We start from the raw sequence: 17,493 nt of genomic DNA, 5'->3' as shown, positions 1-17,493 counted from the left end.
GGTCACAGCTGACTCTACAGGGGCCACAGCTGCCTCTACAAGGGCCACAGCTGCCTCTACAGGGGCCACAGCTGCCTCTACAAGGGCCACAGCTGCCTCTACAGGGGCCACAGCTGCCTCTACAGGGGCCACAGCTGCGTCTACAGGGGCCACAGCTGCATGTACAGGGGCCGCAGCTACATGTACAGGGGCCACAGCTGCCTCTACAGGGGCCACAGCTGCCTCTACAGGGGCCACAGCTGCGTCTACAGGGGCCACAGCTGCATGTACAGGGGCCGCAGCTACATGTACAGGGGCCACAGCTGCCTCTACAGGGGCCACAGCTGCCTCTACAGGGGCCACAGCTACATGTACATGGGCCACAGCTGCATCTACAGGGGCCACAGCTGCCTCTACAAGGGCCACAGCTGCCTCTACAGGGGCCGCAGCTGCCTCTACAGGGGCCACAGCTGCCTCTACAGGGGCCACAGCTGCATATACAGGGGCAACAGCTGCCTCTACAGGGGCCACACCTGCATCTACAGCCATCTACAGGGGCCACAGCTGCATCTACAGGGGCCACAGCTGCCTATACAGGGGCCGTAGCTGCCTCCACAGGGGCCACAGCTGCCTCTACAGGGGCCACAGCTGCCTCTACAGGGGCCACAGCTGCATCTACAGGGGCCACAGCTGCCATCTACAGGGGCCACAGCTGCCTCTACAGGGGCCACAGCTGCATCTACAGGGGCCACAGCTGCCATCTACAGGGGCCACAGCTGCCTTTACAGGGGCCACAGCTGCATCTACAGGGGCCACAACTGCATCTACAGCCATCTACAGGGGCCACAGCTGCATCTACAGGGGCCACAACTGCATCTACAGCCATCTACAGGGGCCACAGCTGCCTCTACAGCCACAATGCAGCCAGTGAAGCATTAAGGTCCCATTAGTTGTCCGCTCCATAATGTGTAGGACAAGTGCTGTGTGACCCTCAGGTTCTTCCCCTTTATTTGCTCGCTCGGGTATCATGTGCTCATTGGAATATGCATCGCTTGCTACATACAGATTTATACAGTCACCACTAGGGGGAGCTCACTACATACAGATTTATACAGTCACCACTAGAGGGAGCTCACTACATACAGATTTATACAGCCACCACTAGGGGGAGCTCACTACATACAGATTTATACAGCTACCACTAGAGGGAGCTCACTACATACAGATTTATACAGTCACCACTAGGAGGAGCTCACTACATACAGATTTATACAGTCACCACTAGGGGGAGCTCACTACATACAGATTTATACATCCACCACTAGAGGGAGCTCACTACATACAGATTTATACAGCCACCACTAGGGTGAGCTCACTACATACAGATTTATACAGCCACCACTAGCGGGAGCTCACTACATACAGATATATACAGCCACCACTAGGGGGAGCTCACTACATACAGATTTATACAGTCATCACTAGGGGGAGCTCACTACATACAGATTTATACAGCCACCACTAGAGGGAGCTCACTACATACAGATTTATACAGCCACCACTAGAGGGAGCTCACTACATACAGATTTATACAGCCACCACTAGGGTGAGCTCACTACATACAGATTTATACAGCCACCACTAGGGGGAGCTCACTACATACAGATATATACAGCCACCACTAGGGGGAGCTCACTACATACAGATTTATACAGTCACCACTAGGGGGAGCTCACTACATACAGATTTATACAGCCACCAGTAGGGGGAGCTCACTACATACAGATTTATACAGCCACCACTAGAGGGAGCTCACTACATACAGATTTATACAGTCACCACTAGAGGGAGCTCACTACATACAGACTTATACAGTCACCACGAGAGGGAACTCACTACATACAGATTTATACAGTCACCACTAGAGGGTGCTCACTACATACAGATTTATACAGCCACCACTAGAGGGAGCTCACTACATATAGATTTATACAGCCACCACTAGAGGGAGCTCACTACATACAGATTTATACAGCCACCACTAGAGGGAGCTCACTACATACAGATTTATACAGCCACCACTAAAGGGAGCTCACTACATACAGATTTATACAGCTACCACTAGAGGGCACTCACTACATACAGATTTATACATCCACCACTAGAGGGCACTCACTACATACAGATTTATACAGCCACCACTAGAGGGCACTCACTACATACAGATTTATACAGCCACCACTAGAGGGCACTCACTACATACAGATTTATACAGCCACCACTAGAGGGCACTCACTACATACAGATTTATACAGTCACCACTAGAGGGAGCTCACTACAGACAGATTTATACAGCCACCACTAGAGGGAGCTCACTACATACAGATTTATACAGCCACCACTAAAGGGAGCTCACTACATACAGATTTATACATCCACCACTAGAGGGAGCTCACTACATACAGATTTATACAGCCACCACTAGAGGAAGCTCACTACATACAGATTTATACAGTCACCACTAGAGGGAGCTCACTACATACAGATTTATACATCCACCACTAGAGGGAGCTCACTACATACAGATTTATACAGCCACCACTAAAGGGAGCTCACTACATACAGATTTATACATCCACCACTAGAGGGAGCTCACTACATACAGATTTATACAGCCACCACTAGAGGAAGCTCACTACATACAGATTTATACAGTCACCACTAGAGGGAGCTCACTACATACGGATTTATACAGCCACCACTAGAGGGAGCTCACTACATACAGATTTATACAGCCACCACTAGGGGGAGCTCACTACATACAGATTTATACAGCCACCACTAGAGGGAGCTCACTACATACAGATTTATACAGTCACCACTAGAGGGAGCTCACTACATACAGATTTATACAGCCACCACTAGAGGGAGCTCACTACATACAGATTTATACAGCCACCACTAGAGGAAGCTCACTACATACAGATTTATACAGCCACCACTAGAGGGAGCTCACTACATACAGATTTATACAGTCACCACTAGAGGGAGCTCACTACATACAGATTTATACAGCCACCACTAGAGGGAGCTCACTACATACAGATTTATACATCCACCACTAGAGAGAGCTCACTACATACAGATTTATACATCCACCACTAGAGAGAGCTCACTACATACAGATTTATACAGCCACCACTAGAGAGAGCTCACTACATACAGATTTATACAGCCACCACTAGAGGGAGCTCACTACATACAGATTTATACAGCCACCACTAGGGGGAGCTCACTACATACGGATTTATACAGCCACCACTAGGGGAGCTCACTACATACAGATTTATACAGCCACCACTAGAGGGAGCTCACTGTATATAGATTTATACAGCCACCACTAGAGGGAGCTCACTGTATACAGATTTATACAGCCACCACTAGAGGGAGCTAATTACATACAGATTTATACAGCCACCACTAGAGGGAGCTCACTGAATACAGATTTATACAGCCAACACTAGAGGGAGTGCACTACATACAGATTTATACAGCCACCACTAGAGGGAGCTCACTACATACAGATTTATACAGTCACCACTAGAGGGAGCTCACTACATACAGAGTTATACAGCCACCACTAGAGGGAGCTCACTACATACAGATTTATACAGTCACCACTAGAGGGAGCACACTACTTACAGATTTATACAGCCACCACTAGAGGGAGCTCACTACATACAGATTTATACAGCCACCACTAGAGGGATCTCACTACATACAGATTTATACAGGCACCACTAGAGGGAGCTCACTACATACAGATTTATACAGCCACCACTAGAGGGAGCTCACTACATACAGATCTATACAACCACCACTAGAGGGAGCTCACTACATACAGATTTATACAGCCACTACTAGAGGGACCTCACTACATACAGATTTATACAGCCACCACTAGAGGGAGCGCACTACATACAGATTTATACAGCTACCACTAGAGGAGCTCACTACATACAGATTTATACAGCCACCACTAGAGGGAGCTCACTACATACAGATTTATACATCCACCACTAGAGGAAGCTCACTACATACAGATTTATACAGGCACCACTAGAGGGAGCTCACTACATACAGATTTATACAGCCACCACTAGAGGGAGCTCACTACATACAGATCTATACAACCACCACTAGAGGGAGCTCACTACATACAGATTTATACAGCCACTACTAGAGGGACCTCACTACATACAGATTTATACAGCCACCACTAGAGGGAGCGCACTACATACAGATTTATACAGCTACCACTAGAGGAGCTCACTACATACAGATTTATACAGCCACCACTAGAGGGAGCTCACTACATACAGATTTATACATCCACCACTAGAGGAAGCTCACTACATACAGATTTATACAGTCACCACTAGAGGGAGCTCACTACATACAGATTTATACAGCCACCACTAGAGGGAGATCACTACATACGGATTTATACAGCCACCACTAGAGGGAGCTCACTACATACAGATTTATACAGCCACCACTAGAGGGAGCTCACTACATACAGATTTATACATCCACCACTAGAGGGAGCACACTACTTACAGATTTATACAGCCACCACTAGGGGGAGCTCACTACATACAGATTTATACAGCCACCACTAGAGGGAGCTCACTACATACAGATTTATACAGCCACCACTAGAGGGAGCTCACTACATACAGATTTATACAGTCACCACTAGAGGGAGCTCACTACTTACAGATTTATATGGCTGCCACTAGGGGGAGCTCACTACATACAGATTTATACATCCACCACTAGAGGGAGCTCACTACTTACAGATTTACACAGCCACCACTAGAGGGAGCTCACTACATACAGATTTATACAGCCACCACTAGAGGGAGCTCACTACATACAGATTTATACAGTCACCACTAGAGGGAGCTCACTACATACAGATTTATACAGCCACCACTAGAGGGAGCTCAGTACATACAGATTTATACAGTCACCACTAGAGGGAGCTTACTACATACAGATTTATACAGTCACCACTAGAGGGAGCTCACTACATACAGATTTATACAGCTACCACTAGAGGGAGCTCACTACATATAGATTTATACAGCCACCACTAGAGGGAGCTCACTACATACAGATTTATACAGTCACCACTAGAGGGAGCTCACTACATACAGATTTATACAGCCACCACTAGAGGGAGCTCACTACATACAGATTTATACAGTCACCACTAGAGGGAGATCACTACATACAGATTTATACATCCACCACTAGAGGAAGCTCACTACATACAGATTTACACAGCCACCACTAGAGAGAGCTCACTACATACAGATTTACACAGCCACCACTAGAGAGAGCTCACTACATACAGATTTATACAGCCACCACTAGAGGGAGCTCACTACATACAGATTTATACAGCCACCACTAGAGGGAGCTCACTACATACAGATTTATACAGCCACCACTAGAGGAAGCTCACTACATACAGATTTATACAGGCACCACTAGAGGGAGCTCACTACATACAGATTTATACATCCACCACTAGAGGGAGCTCACTACATACAGATTTATACAGCCACCACTAGAGGGAGCTCACTACATACAGATTTATACAGGCACCACTAGAGGGAGCTCACTACATACAGATTTATACAGCTACCACTAGAGGGAGCTCACTACATACAGATTTATACATCCACCACTAGAGGAAGCTCACTACATACAGATTTATACAGTCACCACTAGAGGGAGCTCACTACATACAGATTTATACATCCACCACTAGAGGAAGCTCACTACATACAGATTTATACAGTCACCACTAGAGGGAGCTCACTACATACAGATTTATACAGCCACCACTAGAGGGAGATCACTACATACGGATTTATACAGCCACCACTAGAGGGAGCTCACTACATACAGATTTATACAGCCACCACTAGAGGGAGCTCACTACATACAGATTTATACATCCACCACTAGAGGGAGCACACTACTTACAGATTTATACAGCCACCACTAGGGGGAGCTCACTACATACAGATTTATACAGCCACCACTAGAGGGAGCTCACTACATACAGATTTATACAGTCACCACTAGAGGGAGCTCACTACTTACAGATTTATATGGCTGCCACTAGGGGGAGCTCACTACATACAGATTTATACATCCACCACTAGAGGGAGCTCACTACTTACAGATTTACACAGCCACCACTAGAGGGAGCTCACTACATACAGATTTATACAGCCACCACTAGAGGGAGCTCACTACATACAGATTTATACAGCCACCACTAGAGGAGCTCACTACATACAGATTTATACAGCCACCACTAGAGGGAGCTCACTACATACAGATTTATACATCCACCACTAGAGGGAGCTCACTACATACAGATTTATACAGCCACCACTAGAGGAAGCTCACTACATACAGATTTATACAGCTACCACTAGAGGAGCTCACTACATACGGATTTATACAGCCACCACTAGAGGAAGCTCACTACTTACAGATTTATATGGCTGCCACTAGAGGAGCTCACTACATACAGATTTATACAGTCACCACTAGAGGGAGCTCACTACATACAGATTTATACAGCCACCACTAGAGGAAGCTCACTACATACAGATTTATACAGCCACCACTAGAGGAGCTCACTACATACAGATTTATACAGCCACCACTAGAGGGAGCTCACTACATACAGATTTATACATCCACCACTAGAGGGAGCTCACTACATACAGATTTATACAGCCACCACTAGAGGAAGCTCACTACATACAGATTTATACAGCTACCACTAGAGGAGCTCACTACATACGGATTTATACAGCCACCACTAGAGGAAGCTCACTACATACAGATTTATACAGCCACCACTAGAGGAGCTCACTACATACAGATTTATACAGCCACCACTAGAGGGAGCTCACTACATACAGATTTATACATCCACCACTAGAGGGAGCTCACTACATACAGATTTATACAGCCACCACTAGAGGAAGCTCACTACATACAGATTTATACAGCTACCACTAGAGGGAGCTCACTACATACAGATTTATACATCCACCACTAGAGGGAGCTCACTACATACAGATTTATACAGCCACCACTAGAGGGAGCTCACTACATACAGATTTATACAGCCACCACTAGAGGGAGCTCACTACATACAGATTTATACATCCACCACTAGAGGGAGCACACTACTTACAGATTTATACAGCCACCACTAGGGGGAGCTCACTACATACAGATTTATACAGTCACCACTAGAGGGAGCTCACTACTTACAGATTTATATGACTGCCACTAGGGGGAGCTCACTACATACAGATTTATACATCCACCACTAGAGGGAGCTCACTACTTACAGATTTACACAGCCACCACTAGAGGGAGCTCACTACATACAGATTTATACAGCCACCACTAGAGGGAGCTCACTACATACAGATTTATACAGTCACCACTAGAGGGAGCTCACTACATACAGATTTATACAGCCACCACTAGAGGGAGCTCAGTACATACAGATTTATACAGTCACCACTAGAGGGAGCTTACTACATACAGATTTATACAGTCACCACTAGAGGGAGCTCACTACATACAGATTTATACAGCTACCACTAGAGGGAGCTCACTACATACAGATTTATACAGCCACCACTAGAGGGAGCTCACTACATACAGATTTATACAGTCACCACTAGAGGGAGCTCACTACATACAGATTTATACAGCCACCACTAGAGGGAGCTCACTACATACAGATTTATACAGTCACCACTAGAGGGAGATCACTACATACAGATTTATACATCCACCACTAGAGGAAGCTCACTACATACAGATTTACACAGCCACCACTAGAGAGAGCTCACTACATACAGATTTATACAGCCACCACTAGAGGGAGCTCACTGTATATAGATTTATACAGCCACCACTAGAGGGAGCTCACTGTATACAGATTTATACAGCCACCACTAGAGGGAGCTAATTACATACAGATTTATACAGCCACCACTAGAGGGAGCTCACTACATACAGATTTATACAGCCAACACTAGAGGGAGCGCACTACATACAGATTTATACAGCCACCACTAGAGGGAGCTCACTACATACAGATTTATACAGCCACCACTAGAGGGAGCTCACTACATACAGATTTATACATCCACCACTAGAGGGAGCTCACTACTTACAGATTTACACAGCCACCACTAGAGGGAGCTCACTACATACAGATTTATACAGTCACCACTAGAGGGAGCTCACTACATACAGATTTATACAGCCACCACTAGAGGAAGCTCACTACATACAGATTTATACAGCCACCACTAGAGGGATCTCACTACATACAGATTTATACAGCCACCACTAGAGGGAGCTCACTACATACAGATTTATACAGTCACCACTAGAGGGAGCTCACTACATACAGATTTATACAGCTACCACTAGAGGAGCTCACTACATACAGATTTATACAGCCACCACTAGAGGGAGCTCACTACATACAGATTTATACAGCTACCACTAGAGGAGCTCACTACATACGGATTTATACAGCTACCACTAGAGGAGCTCACTACATACAGATTTATACAGCTACCACTAGAGGAGCTCACTACATACACATTTATACATCCACCACTAGAGGGAGCTCACTACTTACAGATTTACACAGCCACCACTAGAGGGAGATCACTACATACAGATTTATACAGCCACCACTAGAGGGAGCTCACTACATACAGATTTATACAGCCACCACTAGAGGGAGCTCACTACATACAGATTTATACAGCCACCACTAGAGGGAGCTCACTACATACAGATTTATACAGTCACCACTAGGGGGAGCTCACTACATACAGATTTATACAGCCACCACTAGAGGGAGCTCACTACATACAGATTATACAGCCACCACTAGAGGGAGCTCACTACATACAGATTTATACATCCACCACTAGAGGGAGCTCACTACTTACAGATTTACACAGCCACCACTAGAGGGAGCTCACTACATACAGATTTATACAGTCACCACTAGAGGGAGCTCACTACATACAGATTTATACAGCCACCACTAGAGGAAGCTCACTACATACAGATTTATACAGCTACCACTAGAGGAGCTCACTACATACAGATTTATACAGCCACCACTAGAGGGAGCTCACTACATACAGATTTATACAGCTACCACTAGAGGAGCTCACTACATACGGATTTATACAGCTACCACTAGAGGAGCTCACTACATACAGATTTACACAGCTACCACTAGAGGAACTCACTACATACAGATTTATACAGCCACCACTAGAGGGAGCTCACTACATACAGATTTATACAGCCACCACTAGAGGGAGCTCACTACATACAGATTATACAGCCACCACTAGAGGGAGCTCACTACATACAGATTTATACAGTCACCACTAGAGGGAGCTCACTACATACAGATTTATACAGTCACCACTAGAGGGAGCTCACTACATACAGATTTATACAGCCACCACTAGAGGGAGCTCACTACATACAGATTTATACAGCCACCACTAGAGGGAGCTCACTACATACAGATTATACAGCCACCACTAGAGGGAGCTCACTACATACAGATTTATACAGCCACCACTAGAGGGAGATCACTACATACAGATTTATACATCCACCACTAGAGGGAGCTCACTACTTACAGATTTACACAGCCACCACTAGAGGGAGCTCACTACATACAGATTTATACAGCCACCACTAGAGGGAGCTCACTACATACAGATTTATACAGTCACCACTAGAGGGAGCTCACTACATACAGATTTATACAGCCACCACTAGAGGGAGCTCACTACATACAGATTTATACAGTCACCACTAGAGGGAGCTCACTACATACAGATTTATACAGTCACCACTAGAGGGAGCTCACTACTTACAGATTTATATGGCTGCCACTAGGGGGAGCTCACTACATACAGATTTATACAGCCACCACTAGAGGGAGCTCACTACATACAGATTTATACAGTCACCACTAGAGGGAGCTCACTACATACAGATTTATACAGCTACCACTAGAGGGAGCTCACTACATACAGATTTATACAGCCACCACTAGAGGGAGCTCACTACATACAGATTTATACAGCCATCACTAGGGGGAGCTGTATACAGATTTATATGTAATGAGATCCCCTAGTGGTGACTTCTCACGACCCCATGGTGGCTATAATCCAGTAATTCCCGCTGCACCTCTGCTGTCAGAATTATAAATGAGAAGATCTGTTGCACGTTCTCTGTCGATTATTTTCTGCATCTTTTCCTTTAATTTTGAATTGACTGTAAAATGTTCATACTCTCACGTTTTCTGGATCCTAGTCCGGGGCGGACATGTCACTGGTGCAACCTCTGCAGCCGCACAGTGGCCCCGGGTTTAAGGTTTCTACCTCTAAAAGGGGTTTTCCCACTAATAAAGTACAATCAATCAATAGATCTTTTAATAAAAATAATTTCCACAATTGGATGTTATATAAAATGTTCCCGGGCTGAGATAATCTTATACGTGTGAAGATTATGTGACATAAAATGACGGGTACTGCGTGGCGTCCATACTTGTGTGCGTCACTCACGTGTTATCATCCAGTCCGTGTCTTCTGCTGTCCTCCGTTTCCCGCTCTCCTGACTCTTTTCATCTCTTATTTTAATGCAGAGGAAGAGAAGACGATCAGCTACTTGATTAACTGTTAAGGTGAGAGGCATGATGACATGGTGAGACCTCCACCGGACTAGCCTTCCTGTCCTCCATGCTCCAGATCTGTACAGTCTCCTCCTCATCCTCCATTTCTTGCCCTTCACTGTCTGTATTATATCTCTCCTGTGGTCAGAAAACACTTCCAGGATGTGTGCATCATATGTCCATCCACATATCATCTCCACCAGTATCCACATGTATCCCACCCACCAGTGTCCATCCAAACGTCCATCCACCTCCAGTTGCCTCCCGTTTCTGTCCATCATATGTCCATCCACCAGTATTCACAGATATTGTCCATCTATCAGTGTCCACATGTCATCTCCTCCACCAGTGTCGATCCATACGTCTATCCACCGCCTATGCTAATTGTCCTCCAGGCTGTGTCTACATATATAGTCCATCCACCAGTGTCCACATATATTGTCCATCTACCAGTGTCCACGTGTCATCTCTGTCCACTAGTGTCCATCTACACCTCTATCCACCACCAATGTTAAAGGTTCTCCAGCCTGTGTCCTTCATATGTTCATCCACCAGTGTCCATCTGCATGTCCATCCCCCTCGTTGTAGCTATCTTACAGTGAGAAGACATCTCCATGCTGTGCCCATCATATATTTATCCACCATCGGTCTCCTGTTTCACCACATGGCCTATACTAGGTGGTGGGACTCTTGACAGAAATTGCATTGGGCCCAGAAGCTTACAGTTATGCCTCTGGTGTTCGCCATTGTACTTGTCCTCCATTCTTTACCCCTCCCATACGCGGTCTTGTGAGATGTCCATTAGACATCCTGACTGGCATCTTCTGTTTGCTCTCAGCTTTGTTCTCCACATTCACCGCCCTCAATCTACAGCTTGAATCTTCCTGACTTTGCAGACTTCTCAGGGACTTATCTAGCATCTTTCCTTTCTCGTGTCTCTCCTTTTCTCGCGTCCCTCCTTTTCTCGCATCCCTCCTTTCTCGCGTCTCTCCTTTTCTCACGTCTCTCCTTTTCTCGCGCCTCTCCTTTTCTCACGCCTCTCCTTTTCTCGCGTCCCTCCTTTTCTCACGTCCCTCCTTTTCTCGCATCTCTCCTTTCTCTCGTCTCTCCTTTTCTCTCGTCTCTCCTTTTCTCTCGTCTCTCCTTTTCTCTCGTCTCTCCTTTTCTCTCGTCTCTCCTTTTCTCTCGTCTCTCCTTTTCTCTCGTCTCTCCTTTTCTCGCGTCTCTCCTTTTCTCGCGTCTCTCCTTTTCTCGCGTCTCTCCTTTTCTCGCGCCTCTCCTTTTCTCGCCATCTCATCTTTCTCGCGTCTCTCCTTTCTCGCCGTCTCACCTTTCTCGCGTCTCTCCTATCTCACGTCTCTCCTTTCTCGCCGTCTATCCTTTCTCGCCGTCTATCCTTTCTTGCCGTCTATCCTTTCTCGCCGTCTATCCTTTCTCGCCGTCCTTCCTTTCTCGCCGTCCTTCCTTTCTCGCCGTCCTTCCTTTCTCGCCGTCTCTCCTTTCTCGCTGTCTCTCCTTTCTCGCCGTCTCTCCTTTCTCGCCGTCTCTCCTTTCACGCCGTCTCTCCTTTCTCGCCGTCCCTCCTTTCGCGCCTCTCTTCTTTCTGACCGTCTCTCCTTTCTTGCCGTCCTTCCTTTTTCGCATCCCTCCTTTCTTGCCGTCTCTCCTTTCTCGCCGTCTCTCCTTTCTCGTCGTCTCTCCTTTTCTCGCATCCCTGCTTTCTCGCGTCCTTCCTTTCTCGCGTCCCTCCTTTTCTCGCGGCCCTCTTTTTCTCGCGTCCCTCCTTTTCTCGCGTCCCTCCTTTTCTCGCGTCCCTCCTTTTCTCGCGTCCCTCCTTTCTCGCGTCCCTCCTTTCTCGCGTCCCTCCTTTTCTCACGTCCCTCCTTTCTCGCGTGCCTCCTTTTCTCACGTCCCTCCTTTTCTCGCGTCCCTCTTTTTCTCGCGTCCCTCTTTTTCTCGCGTCCCTCTTTTTCTCGCGTCCCTCTTTTTCTCGCGTCCCTCCTTTTCTCGCGTCCCTCCTTTTCTCGCGTCCCTCCTTTCTCGCGTCCCTCCTTTCTCGCGTCCCTCCTTTTCTCACGTCCCTCCTTTCTCGCATGCCTCCTTTTCTCACGTCCCTCCTTTTCTCACGTCCCTCCTTTTCTCGCGTCCCTCTTTTTCTCGCGTCCCTCTTTTTCTCGCGTCCCTCTTTTTCTCGCGTCCCTCCTTTTCTCGCGTCCCTCCTTTTCTCGCGTCCCTCCTTTTCTCGCATCCCTCCTTTTCTCCCGTCCCTCCTTTTCTCGCGTCCCTCCTTTTCTCGCGTCCCTCCTTTTCTCGCGTCTCTCCTTTTCTCGCGTCTCTCCTTTCTCAATGCCTCTCCTTTCTCGACGTCTCTCCTTTCTCGCTGTCTCTCCTTTTGCGCCTCTCTTCTTTCTCGCTGTCTCTCCTTTCTCGCGTCCCTCCTTTTCTCGCGTCCCTCCTTTTCTCGCGTCCCTCCTTTTCTCGCGTCCCTCCTTTTCTTGCGTCCCTCCTTTTCTCCCGTCCCTCCTTTTCTCGCGTCCCTCCTTTTCTCGCGTCTCTCCTTTTCTCGCGTCTCTCCTTTCTCAATGCCTCTCCTTTCTCGACGTCTCTCCTTTCTCGCTGTCTCTCCTTTTGCGCCTCTCTTTTTTCTCGCTGTCTCTCCTTTCTCGCCGTCCTTCCTTTTTCGCGTTGTTCCTTTCTCACCGTCTTCTGTTCTGGGGTTTTTCTCCTCTCCAGTCTCTCTACTGTTACATTTTTTTTTAATGTTTCTTTCAGGGAGGATCTGTATTGTGTCACCGCGTCCTGCGGAGCCTTCTGTCATCGCGTCCTGCGGAGCCTTCTGTCACCGCGTCCTGCGGAGCGCTCTGTCACCGCGTCCTGCGGAGCCTTCTGTCACCGCGTCCTGCGGAGCCTTCTGTCACCGCGTCCTGCGGAGCCTTCTGTCACCGCGTCCTGCGGAGCCTTCTGTCACCGCGTCCTGCGGAGCCTTCTGTCACCGCGTCCTGCGGAGCCTTCTGTCACAGCGTCCTGCGGAGCCTTCTGTCACCACGTCCTGCGGAGCCTTCTGTCACTGCATCCTGCGGAGCCTTCTTTTCTTCTATCTGCTGCATATTCATTAATAAATCTACTGATCTTTATCCTCCCTCATGTCTAATTATTTATGGATTTTCTGAGGGTCTGTAATTGAGACTTTCAGCCCGCACACATCTGCTCGTGGTTGTACACAATTTGACCCAGGTTTATGCATAAATGGAATCTGGCCTCGAGCATTTGCTATGTATTCAGCATGATGCAGGGACAGAGACCCTGATTCCAGCGATGCATCACTTACAGGGAACACCTTTGCAGAATATAAAGTAAGGGCTGGTTCTCACTTGCGAGTTTCTCGCAGTAGAGCAATGCGAGAAAATCTCGCATTGGAATCGGACACATGTTAGTGAATGATTCAGCTCGCATCTGCGATTTTTTTCTCACTCCAAATCGGACCGAGAAAAAAATCGCAGCATGCTGCTTTTTTGCGAGTTTCTACTGCGAGTTTCTCCAATGCAAGTCTATGGGAGCGTGTAAAAAATCGGATGTCACGGGACGGCACTCACCATCTTAGTGACATCCGATTTTCTAAATACATTTCTCGCATGTTTCCTAAAACACTGGAAACGAGTGATGTCTCACAATGTCTGTCAATCACTATTCCCTGTCAGTCGGTCTCTCCCTCTCGGTCTTTATTCTCTCTCTCTGTCGGTCCGTCACTATCTCTGTCCCTCTCTCACAGTCTGTCGGTCAGTTTCCCCCCCTCTCTCATACTCACCATTCCCCGATCACCGGCGCGGCGCTGCACGGCTTTCTCACTGCTACGGCGGCTTTTACTATTTTGAAAAAGCCGGCCGCTCATTAAACAATCTCGTATTCCCTGCTTTCCCCGCCCACAGGCGCCTATGATTGGTTGCAGTGAGACACGCCCCCACGCTGAGTGACAGGTGTCTCACTGCACCCAATCACAGCAGCCGGTGGGCGGGTCTATACTGTGCAGTGAAATAAATAAATAAATAATTAAAAAAAATGGCGTGCGGTACCCCCCAATTTTAATACCAGCCAGATAAAGCCATACGACTGAAGGCTGGTATTCTCAGGATGGGGAGCTCCACGTTATGGGGAGCCCCCCAGCCTAACAATATCAGCCAACAGCCGCCCAGAATTGCCGCATACATTATATGCGACAGTTCTGGAACTGTACCCGGCTCTTCCCGATTTGCCCTGGTGCTTTGGCAAATCGGGGTAATAAGGAGTTATTGGCAGCCCATAGCTGCCAATAAGTCCTAGATTAATCATGTCAGGCGTCTCCCCGAGATACCTTCCATGACTAATCTGTAAGTTACAGTAAATAAACACACACACCCGAAAAATCCTTTATTAGAAATAAAAAACACAAACACATTCCCTCATTACCAATTTAATAAGCCCCAAAAAGCCCTCCATGTCCGGCGTAATCCACGGACCTCCAGCGTCGCTTCCAGCATGAAGGTGACAGGAGCTGCAGAAGACACCGCCGCTCCGGTCACCTCCAAGCAGCAACTGAGGTGAGTAGCGCGACCTGCTGAGCTGTCACTGGATCCAGCGGTGGCCGCGGGTAACCTCAGTGACACCTCAGCAGATCGCGCTACTCACCTCAGTTGCTGCTTGGAGGTGACCGGAGCGGCGGTGTCTTCTGCAGCTCCTGTCACCTTCATGCTGGAAGCGACGCTGGAGGTCCGTGGATGACGCCGGACATGGAGGGCTTTTTGGGGCTTATTAAATTGGTAATGAGGGAATGTGTTTGTGTTTTTTATTTCTAATAAAGGATTTTTCGGGTGTGTGTGTTTATTTACTGTAACTTACAGATTAATCATGGAGGGTGTCTCATAGACGCCTGACATGATTAATCTAGGACTTATTGGCAGCTATGGGCTGCCAATAACTCCTTATTACCCCGATTTGCCAAAGCACCAGGGCAAATCGGGAAGAGCCGGGTACAGTCCCAGAACTGTCGCATATAATGTATGCGGCAATTCTGGGCGGCTGTTGGCTGATATTGTTAGGCTGGGGGGCTCCCCATAACGTGGAGTTCCCCATCCTGAGAATACCAGCCTTCAGCCGTATGGCTTTATCTGGCTGGTATTAAAATTGGGGGGGACCGCACGCCATTTTTTTTAATTATTTATTTATTTATTTCACTGTACAGTATAGACCCGCCCACCGGCTGCTGTGATTGGGTGCAGTGAGACACCTGTCACTCAGCGTGGGGGCGTGTCTCACTGCAACCAATCATAGGCGGCTGTGGGCGGGGAAAGCAGGGAATATGAGATTGTTTAATGAGCGGCCGGCTTTTTCAAAATAGTAAAAGCCGCCGGAGCAGTGAGAAAGCCGTGCAGCGCCGGGGATCGGTGAGTATGAGAGAGGGCTGCTAACTTCAGTCACTTGGGGGATTAGTGGTCACCGGTGAGCCCTTCACTGGTGACCGCTAATCAGGACGCGACACAGACAGAGCCGCAGCATGACAATGAAGTCGGGTTAAGTTCACCCGAGTTCATTCTGACAGTGCGGCTCTGTCTGTGTCTGCTGTCATCTGCCATTCAGCTCTGCTACATGGCTGTCTGTGTCTGCTGTCATCTGCCATTCAGCTCTGCTACATGGCTGTCTGTGTCTGCTGTTAGCGGCCATGTAGCAGCGCTGAATGGCAGATGACATAGTAAAAAATACGCATTACACACGCATTACACACGCTAGTAAAATCTCAGAAATAGCATCGCACTTGCGTTGCACTCGCACCTAACGTGAACTAAAATCAGCCGAGTTTTTTTCAGCCCAGTCGCACCGATTTTACTCGCATAGATGTGTTTCCACCCTAACGCTGTGTCTCCAGCCTGCAGATATGGAGCAGACGTGTAACATGGATGTGTCCGTAGAATACATTGTCCTAGGCTGTCTATATGGAAAGACAGTGTAAGGGGGTACAAGACTCGGCCATCCCCGAGAGGTGATAGACTATGTATAGATATGTGTGGCCACCAGGTGGCAGTGTGGCCTGAGTTACCGCTTCCCTTGAGCTCCTTGGTTAGGAAGGGGTTAGTTACAGGAAGGTTTGTAGGTTATAAAAGGGGCAAGTAAGAGGAAGAGGGCAGGAGAGTCCCCAGGAAAGGGCAAGTAAGAAGAACCCCAAAATAGCCATTAGATATGATCCTCAGGGTCAAGCTCAAAACTTGGTGCATGGAGTCCAGAAGCAGCAGGTCTGAAGATGCCCACGGGGGACGTGGGCGGTAGTAGTCCGGATGGTGAATGGTGGCTGTCTCCTGGAAAGAACCCCTAAGGCTATGTGCCCACGGGCGCTCGTACCTGCGGATGTGCCGGGGTGCACATCCAGAGTGCCGGGGCCTACCCTACCTCATGGAGGGAACGTCATCTCGCTACCCAGCTCCATCTTCCCAGGGTACTCCCATCGGCAGCGGCGGTACTCCCCTGTTACGTCACCGCCGGAGTCCGCTCCAGCGACTTCTGCTCCAATCGCCAGGCGACGCCGTGTTCCTGCCGTGGATGGTGCTGGTGATGGGAGAGGAGTCGATGCCATCAGCACCAGTGGGCGCAGGCTCCGATCATCCACTGGGCTGGGTTATCTTGGGATCTGCAGTACCGCTGGCTGA

At 47.9% G+C, this 17,493-nt stretch overlaps 1 protein-coding gene across 1 annotated transcript in view; it reads left to right on the top strand.

The window, feature by feature from the left end:
• Window positions 1-13,946, top strand: part of LOC142310604 (alpha-2-macroglobulin-like protein 1) — a 291,878-nt gene extending 277,932 nt beyond the window's left edge. The window contains exons 37-38 of the mRNA XM_075348122.1: window positions 10,796-10,834; window positions 13,595-13,946. Coding sequence (XP_075204237.1) covers window positions 10,796-10,833 — 38 coding nt within the window. The 3' untranslated portion in view covers window position 10,834; window positions 13,595-13,946. The remainder of the gene's footprint in view (window positions 1-10,795; window positions 10,835-13,594) is intronic.
• The last annotated feature ends 3,547 nt before the right edge of the window (window positions 13,947-17,493 follow it).

Source organism: Anomaloglossus baeobatrachus, chromosome 5, assembly GCF_048569485.1.
Source record: "Anomaloglossus baeobatrachus isolate aAnoBae1 chromosome 5, aAnoBae1.hap1, whole genome shotgun sequence".
Lineage (NCBI taxonomy): Eukaryota > Metazoa > Chordata > Amphibia > Anura > Aromobatidae > Anomaloglossus > Anomaloglossus baeobatrachus.
This window is presented reverse-complemented; position numbering and strand designations above follow the sequence as displayed.